This window comes from Helicoverpa zea, chromosome 23, assembly GCF_022581195.2.
Source record: "Helicoverpa zea isolate HzStark_Cry1AcR chromosome 23, ilHelZeax1.1, whole genome shotgun sequence".
NCBI lineage: Eukaryota > Metazoa > Arthropoda > Insecta > Lepidoptera > Noctuidae > Helicoverpa > Helicoverpa zea.
The window spans coordinates 812,418-820,633 of NC_061474.1; the positions used below are offsets into that span (position 1 = coordinate 812,418).

General features: G+C 40.5%; 1 protein-coding gene across 2 annotated transcripts; it reads right to left on the minus strand.

Annotated features, from left to right (window-relative positions):
* Positions 1-213: 213 nt before the first annotated feature.
* Positions 214-8,177, minus strand: LOC124642102 (cilia- and flagella-associated protein 206-like). Of its 2 annotated transcripts, XM_047180408.1 has the most exons (12): positions 7,820-8,177; positions 7,351-7,592; positions 6,956-7,133; positions 6,623-6,797; positions 6,200-6,392; positions 5,746-5,916; positions 5,199-5,309; positions 4,913-5,055; positions 4,657-4,781; positions 4,410-4,519; positions 3,948-4,179; positions 214-349 (listed from the first exon to the last, which is right to left on the minus strand). In XM_047180408.1, the coding sequence occupies exons 1-12, from the start codon at positions 8,025-8,027 to the stop codon at positions 225-227; spliced, it is 2,013 nt and encodes a 670-aa protein (XP_047036364.1). In that variant the 5' UTR covers positions 8,028-8,177; the 3' UTR covers positions 214-224. The 2 variants fall into 2 exon arrangements, with proteins under 2 accessions (XP_047036364.1, XP_047036363.1); XM_047180407.1 differs by lacking the exon at positions 214-349 and adding an exon at positions 1,009-3,174 and having other exon boundaries at positions 7,351-8,177.
* Positions 8,178-8,216: the final 39 nt, after the last annotated feature.

Below are 8,216 nucleotides of genomic sequence, written 5' to 3' on the forward strand. Positions count from 1 at the left end.
ATTTTCTCATAATATGTTTCTACAGGAAGGGCATAGGCAGATACAATTGTTTTTTTTTTTTTCTTTGCCTTACTGGCTGCACTTTTTACCAACATTCCTGGGGAAAACAGTTTTTATTAAAAATCACAGAGTATCCTCTCATGTCAGATTTTGTTTAGTTAAAAAAAAAACCACAATAGTCATAATTTAATTTTAATAAAACGGAACCCTAACACAAAATATTATCAATAATCGTGGTCATCATGCTTGGGGAAGTAGAAGGTCCTGCTGTCAGCACTCATGATGGAGTAGTCATCATCCGTATCGATCTTGCCCACGCATGGCCACGTGCAGGCTGTCACGGATTCCGCTGATGACATAAATTATGGGTATATTAATAATCCTGGACACCTTTTACACATGTTCTTACCAAGGGGTATTCGGTTGCCCGGGTAACCGGGTTGAGGAGATCAAATAGGCAGTGACTCCTTCTAAAACACTGGTACTCAGCTGCATCGGGTTAGGCTAGAAGCCAACCCCAACATTTTGTTGCTGGTAAATGATGAGGAATGCTAGACGTACCATGATTTCTTGTGCACCTACTAGTAAATCCTTGGAGGAATCTTTTGGACTCGCTTGCCTTGATCGGTTGATGATTGAAATATCTTACCCCTCCAACAGTTTTGGCCTCATGTGTGTATAAAACAGTTGTGTAGCTAGATTTAGGGAAGGTCAGCTAATATACATAGTTTAGGCTATTGCCTAAGGTTCGCTTGTTAAGTGTTATGCCAGTCACAGTCCCACATAGAACAGGATAGACCCTATGCAGAACGGATGTTCCTTATCAAACACTTCAATCGAATAGATATATTTTCTATGAAAAATAGATGTAAATAATGCTATAGTGAGTACAAAAACACTTTCTGCCTTTCCCATAGGGTAGTTGACTATTTTAGAAATTATTTGTTAATACATATATAATAAAGTATAATAAAGTGCTTGAATTGTCGTGGAGAGCGAACCCTGGCAAAAACCTTAACTACGTTGGAATTTTATTTGGAATCAAAATCTAGTTAGATTTTAATACGAAAAGTAGGGTGGACAAAGAAAACAAAGAGATTTTCTTCAGGGTTTATTCTTCAAAGTCTTATCTCTAAACTAAATAACATTTTATAAATAAGTATAGTATATTAAGGAGCTGATCAACAAGGTTTTTTGCCCTTACAAAAAATGTAAAGCAAGAAAAAAATCTATCAAGTCATACCTAGATATGCAAAATTGTGAAGCTCAAATGATTTCATTTACAACGCAAAGACAGCGGAAATTTATTTTCAAAATAAATATTATTTGTATTAATATAAAATAGCCACGGAAACCTGCTATATTATAAAGTAGCTACGTATTTTTTTTTCTTGTTTAACGTGTGGAAATCCTCATGGATGTCCTGCGATTTGGGGATACCGCAGGAGTCTGTCAGACTCCTACTGACTAAAACCACACGGTGTTACGAAGGTAGACTATCCGTCACATGGGCCATGGGTTTGTTACAAATGTGAACTGTTCGTGTATGAACTACTTGCCCCCTGAATATCGCCCTCACCTCAAGTATCAAGGATATCTCAACGATTTTACATTAATTCAGACAATCGTTTGTGGAACAGTTTTTTGGGATAGAGCATTTCTGCAGGCCCAAGGACGAGCGATACAGTCATTTTAAAGGTCCCACTAAATGTAGATGCGACCTTTTTTGCCTTTGTATTTCGTCACAATCATCACACTGGAGCCCTTCTGCATTGGCATTGCTGTTTAAACTTCACAACACTTGCCCCCATGGTCCCATGCAAATTAAAGAGTGGCATTCGCGGAACACTGCGCGACGCCGACACAGGTCTTTTTATTAGACCCATTTTCGCCGACAACATAAACGACCGTTTTTCTTAAAAAAACAATTGCTTACTTTGAAAATTGAACGTAAAAATCACAATAAACAGTTGTTTTAAGATAAATGACGTGTACGTTGTTGCGAACTTGGGCCTTAGGCTCACGGACTCCCCATGTCCCTTACCCTCAGACCGATGATAATAATAATGGCTCGTCGCGGTTCCGCATGACGAAAACCTCGTGAAAGCTGAGAAAGGGACACAAATAAAGGATCTCTAGACTTAGCGCACGAGGTTTTCGCTATGTGGAATGTCGACACGGCTGTTATTGTGCTGATTGTCGTCACTGCCAATGCCACGCAAGAGCCACAACCAACACCTCATGAGGCTCTCGTCAGGCGGCTGGATCAAGGGACTGATTCAGAAGGCAGTACTCCTTGATATGTCGCGTATTGTGAGGAGGTTTCTGCCTCCGGGGCCCTATTTTCGGGTACCTTGGACCCTGTGCCCGATATCAGTGGCTGCCTATTTTTATATTTTAAATCCTTTTTTTGTCGATTGCAGCCATTACTGGCACTTTTTATTCGGAGTTACGAAGTAGGTCGTAGTCTCCATGGCACAGCTAATACCTACTGGCCATCTGACATACACCATCCATCTAGGATTTTAGGCCTTTTCCCAACTATGTTGGGGCTCGGCTTCCTATTTGGACTACCGCTTGGACCTGGACGTTTGGAGTGACTGCCTATTTGACCCCCTCAACCCAGTCACCATTGTGACTCCCGAATTCCTAGAATGGCATGAAATTTGCCCAGCCACCATAATACATCATTCCTACGAGAAATCCACCATGATCTCCATGACTGTTTTATATTCGTAATTTTAATTAATTATTAAAAATGTAAAAAATATAATTAAAATTAACGTAATATATCATCCGCTATAATATATTATATATTTTTGGATTTACTTTGATTGAATTTTTTAAAATATTTTGAGTGTATAAATAGCAATAGAGATAAAAAATATTGATTAGTTCTTTGATTGTTTAAAATAGTTTTGATTAAAACTCCCAAATAACATATACAACTATCTCTAAAAAGACTGTTATTCAGATAATCCTCGGTACCATAATGCACCATACCTATTCAAAAGTTAATTTCAGTCAGGGCAAAAAACCTTTTCGACCTAGTACCATCATAATATTGACAAAAAATCTCGTATGTTTCCTAATTCAAACAGTTGCTTTCCATCTTTAGCACCTCTGTAGAACTGGATTCGTACTCCAGACAAGGCAAGCGTATTGTACGTTCAGCTGTCAGACAAAAAGTTAGACTTTAGCCCGGAATCATGGAATAAAAATATGTCAACTACCCTATAAGTATGGTAGACAACCTACCAACTTGGAGACTCTTTTAGCTCACAGTATTCTCGAGAATCAAGCTTAATCACTCTTACATGATACATAGGCATCAAAAATTTAGATTTCTTGAAAAACTTCACGTCGCTCTGTGTGGCCCGTAACTTTACTCCATCAGGAATTCCTATAAACCTACCTTTTTTTTTTTTTTTGTTGTCGCTGGGTAAAAAATGCTATTACGCATGCCCTTCCCGTCGGGGGACGGGAGAGGGGTATGTGGGACTCCCCGGTAACGACGTTCCCGGTATACCCACTAAAAAGGCCCAGCGGCACTCCGACCTCGCCTGAGTGGAGGGGGTCTGGGAATCTAGTGCATCCAGTCCCCCACCGGCGATTGCCCGCCTCACGGCAGGCCCCTCATGCCTCCCCCCAGTGGGGAGGGGTCCCTATGATGGCCGGAGCACAAGGGGCGATCCTTGTAATGCAGGCGGTGGCACCCCCGCGCCTGTCGCCCGCTGATCACCCCCCGGGGGCCTATAAACCTACCTACGGTAGGGGACCATAACATACGGTTTTAAGGAAACTATAACTCCTATAAGTAACTGCTGGGGACCTTACGATCCTAAAAAAACTTCCCAATGACAGAAGTTGTGCCCAGAATCTAGTTAGATCTTCCTTTACGACCCTAAAACTGATGTTTAAAGAAGAATAAATAAATTGGTACGTACGTTTTAACTTCTCCGCCGAATGCTGGGGTCTAAGGTCCATGGAGTGCTGCCCATAGCCGCGTTGTCCCCTCAGACCCCATAGGAAGTAGTTATCAGGTATGGTATTAATGCCCACGTCCTTATTCGTCTGCAGACACTTGTCGCGAGGCTCCACGGTCTGACATTGTATGTCAGAACGGAGGTGACTGTAGTTCGTTTGAGTTGAGTGTGTTTGGCAGTTTACAATTGACGCCTATAAATTATAATGTTTGTCAATGAATCAGTCATTCCTTCTTAGTCCGGACTCAGGAGCTCAGTAAAGATATTGGCGGCTTTGATTCGAAACTAACCACTCGAATACGAATGACCAAATAAAACATCTATGTAGGTGGGTATTCAATTAGGTGAGAAGTTGCCTAATTACTGGTTGACCTAAAAAATTGATGTTAAATAATAAGTATGACAAATGTGATGATAACAGACCCATTGACATGCCCTCCTCTTCCACTCCCAGAGGTCCCAGGTGTAGTTCTTTGCTTTATAGGATTCCAAAGGATGATCTTCAGTCTGAATATCCTTATCAAATACCTTAGCTGCAAAATTAGAAAAAAAATCAAAAGGTACAAATATTTCAATGCTGAAGTTTGTATGTATTATTGGTTTAAAGCGTAATCTTGGGAACATAAAAGAGACTGCTTTGTTCAAAAAGTATTCAGAAATGTTAACTCACTTTTTGGCACACGAATAACAATGAGATCGTCGACGTCTTTGACGTGATACACGTTCTCCACGATGTTCAGTAAATTGATCAGATGAGGGTTGTTACGCGCGTAATTCAGGACCTCGTTGATGTACCTGGAGAAAAGAGATCACTCGCAAAAAAAGCTTTTTAAATGGGCACATAAAATTGACAATAAGGCAAGTCAGATTGTTTTATCTACTTGCTTCCATCAAAGACCAAAGATCTCAAAAGAATAACGACATACCTCTCGGGCTCCTTACTGAATCTGGAAGCCATCTTGACGTTGCAAAATCCGTAGTAGCCTCCCTTAGCCCTGATCAGGCCAAGCTTCGCGTTGCTTGGGACTAAGGCGCCCACACTCAAACATAGCGCACAAAATCCTAAAAACTGGAAGAAATAGAATAATGAAGACACTAATAGAACTCTAAAGTCGATTCCACTTGGCAAAAACGTATTCGAATAAGCCAACTGAAACCGTTCCGAGTATACCTAAGAACTCGCTATGTAATAATGATTCTGCAAATACATACTTCTGCCTGCTTTATACCGAGGATCTCGGAGCTGCTTGAAGTTGCCACGTAGTTTGATAACGAGCCTAGGGATAAGCGGTCCTGCACGCTCGGCCGGGCATTCACTCGGCTCTGATTTACACACAAATAACAATCATTAGGTTACGCGTCTCAATTTTAATAAAAACAAAAGTGTAAAAGTGGGTATAATCATCGGCAAGGATATTGAGCCCTAGCTGACCTTTACCTGCGCAGAAGTGATTTATTGGTTTATTGCCATAAGTGTACATGTACAGTGCGCAAAGCGATCCCCACTCATCCGCCGAGAGCTCATTATCCGTGCCGATAACTATAGGAAGGTATTCTATTGATAAAACATCTCGACAATAAACTTTTCCCTATGTTTTGAAAATCAAAGCGATGTCTTCTGCGTTCATTAGACATAAGATTTCGCTAAAGTTAACCATTCAAAATAAACTGTAGGCTGTAGCAAAATCCATTTCAAAGAGACCAACTAGAAATAGAGACAAATATCGTCAAATTAAGGTGTTACTCCTATGAAACTCACATGATCAGATATAACAGTTCTCCCCTTGAGCATCTTGTTGATGACCTTGGACGGCATCTTGATCTGATCCTGGATGCTGCCCATGATAGCCATGAGCCTGTTTACGGTGGATACTAGGAACATCACGTTCTGCATAGCGCGCCATACTTCCCATAGTTTGGTGAACAGAGGCTGAAATCAATTCATGTTATTGAGGACGAAAATTAGGAACTTGTTTTTTGCAGCTATTAGCAGAAAAAGAGTCGTGACACCATGTAGCTACTCCCAAAAAGAAAACCTCTTAAAGATTTGGTTTGTTAAGAAAATTCAAAACCAATGAGAGAACAAAGAGGTCTCAAAGCCACCTTCCCGAACCAAATTAATGGACTGAAGCTAACACTTTTGAAGAGGTGGATAGTGTAGTGGTGGTCAGGCGTGAGCGTCCGAGATGATTTTTTTTCACGCAAATACTCACAAAAACATTCTGAACAGGCACGGCAGCCTTATACTTGACTGCTGCATGCAACTCCTGGAGAACTGCTTTCACTCTCTCAACGTATTGAGCGCCATTATGCGTCATGGACTCCACATCAGCTAACAGCTTGCGAATGAACACCTCGTATTGGCGGTTGAATGCTAGCAGGTCGAAGATTTCTTTGTAATCCTCTCTGGAAAATTCCGAAATGTTAAAACTACCCTTCAGAAGGAGGGAGGCGATTTACGATAATGCGAACTGTGTTTCCCGAAAGCCATGTGAGTGACAAGTCTGTATCTACTACAATAAGTTTAGGAACATTTTTCTTGCAAATGTCATAACCATACATGGTCAAACACCAAATAGGCTGAAGATACCGATAAATTGTCATCCGTTTATAAATATGAACGAAGGAAATCTCACAAAGTAACTTCAGTGTTCTTCGTAATGTCTATCACAACGTTGCCGGTTTCCTCTTGTATTGTGATAGCCTCTTCAATGGCTGTCGTGAGGTTGTTGACTCGCTGCATCACCGTTATGAGGGAGTTCGAGAGAGACGCCATGCACGCCTTGCCGGCATCTACCAGGTTATGTGGTACTGAAAGAAAGGAACATGATGATTAGGTAAAAATGTGGTGGATTGACGCGATCGGCGATCTTTAGTGAAGGAAGTGGATATGATGAGAAGAAGTGCATACAAAACCTCATTGACTGCTAGCTACCTCATAATCTTCCAAGTAAAGTCTTGAAACTTACAATCAGGTATTCCCTCTCCCCCCTTCTTGCAGTCTCCATTAAACAGCCTGACTCCTGAAGTGATTCCCAGCAGTACTTCAAGTTGAGCAGTCTTCTCCTTGCGAGGCAGTGCCACGAACAGCTTCAGGTCTTCCATACCGAACACGCTTTCTAAAGCGGCCATGCCTTCTTTTAAGGTCTGAAATATTTTAAAGAAATATTGTTATTATGGTCATCATAATATCTATGTGTGGAGGAAAGGGTAAATAAAGAGAATCGAAAATAAATAAGTCACTAGTTAGAACGTGAGCACATATAACTACTTGTACTGTAACTTACTGTCTCCTTACTGGTGTCACGGAGTAATGTAGAAAATCAGAGATGTAAGAAATATGTATAATAATTATTGTACTCACAGTGATAAACCCAGGGTTCCCTAATCCACTAGCAAGTATAATATAAATTGATATTTTTCTAAACAGCTTATGGAATTCAGGTTCATTGGTCAATTCAGGGTCCATATCCAGAATCTCATTGACGAGTGGGCGCAAACACTTCTCAATGGTGTCCAAATGCTTGTCGATCAAATGTTGCAGTTTGTCGTAATTCGTTTGGAGAATAAACTGCATTTTCAATGTATTTAGTGCAGTTCCTCCATCTGGAAAATGTTTGAGGATTAATCTACGTAACAAGCCAAAAAAATCGCAGCTCACATTTTGGTCAAAACGGAGTTCTACATGTGGGTAGTCTGAACTCTAACCATTCAAGTAACGTGTACTATGCTATGTACGTACCTACTTATGTACCCGTTTAAGGATTATAGAGTTGACACTACATGAAGAAGATGGTGAACTCTCACTGTCTAAAAAGTAGGTAGGTACTTACGAGTAAGCATAGAAACACATTCATCCACAAAATAGGCCAAGTTATTCCTATTAATGGTTTTAGCGAAGAGCTTGCCGTACTTAGGGTTCAGAAGCAACAAGTCGATCATATAAATAACGAACTCAGGGTCGACGGTCAGCGCGTGGCCCTGGCAGTTCCTCGTTATTTCATTCGCCATGTTCTTAATAACGTTCTCGTTACACGCCATTTTAATAATTATATGAAATAATACTCAGAAAATGAAATAAAATGGTTGATATAAAATATATTGTGTGATACCGTTGCTAAGCGCAGTTTTTCGTTGCGTAGGTAATTTTGAAAAGTTTAATCAATGTTCTTTCTCGTTATCAAGTGGTTTCAAAATAGGTTGAATGTAAAAACAAGTATCTACTCTTCG

Excerpts from the sequence above, each read along its gene's own strand:
- LOC124642102 (XM_047180408.1), bottom strand. The coding sequence starts at position 8,027 with ATGGCGTGTAACGAGAACGTTATTAAGAACATGGCGAATGAAATAACG. Across the intron at positions 5,917-6,199 it reads TGCCTGTTCAGAATGTTTTT|CCTCTGTTCACCAAACTATG; the intron begins GTGAGTATTTGC and ends AATTGATTTCAG. Across the intron at positions 350-3,947 it reads TTCGGCGGAGAAGTTAAAAC|CGGAATCCGTGACAGCCTGC; the intron begins GTACGTACCAAT and ends TTATGTCATCAG.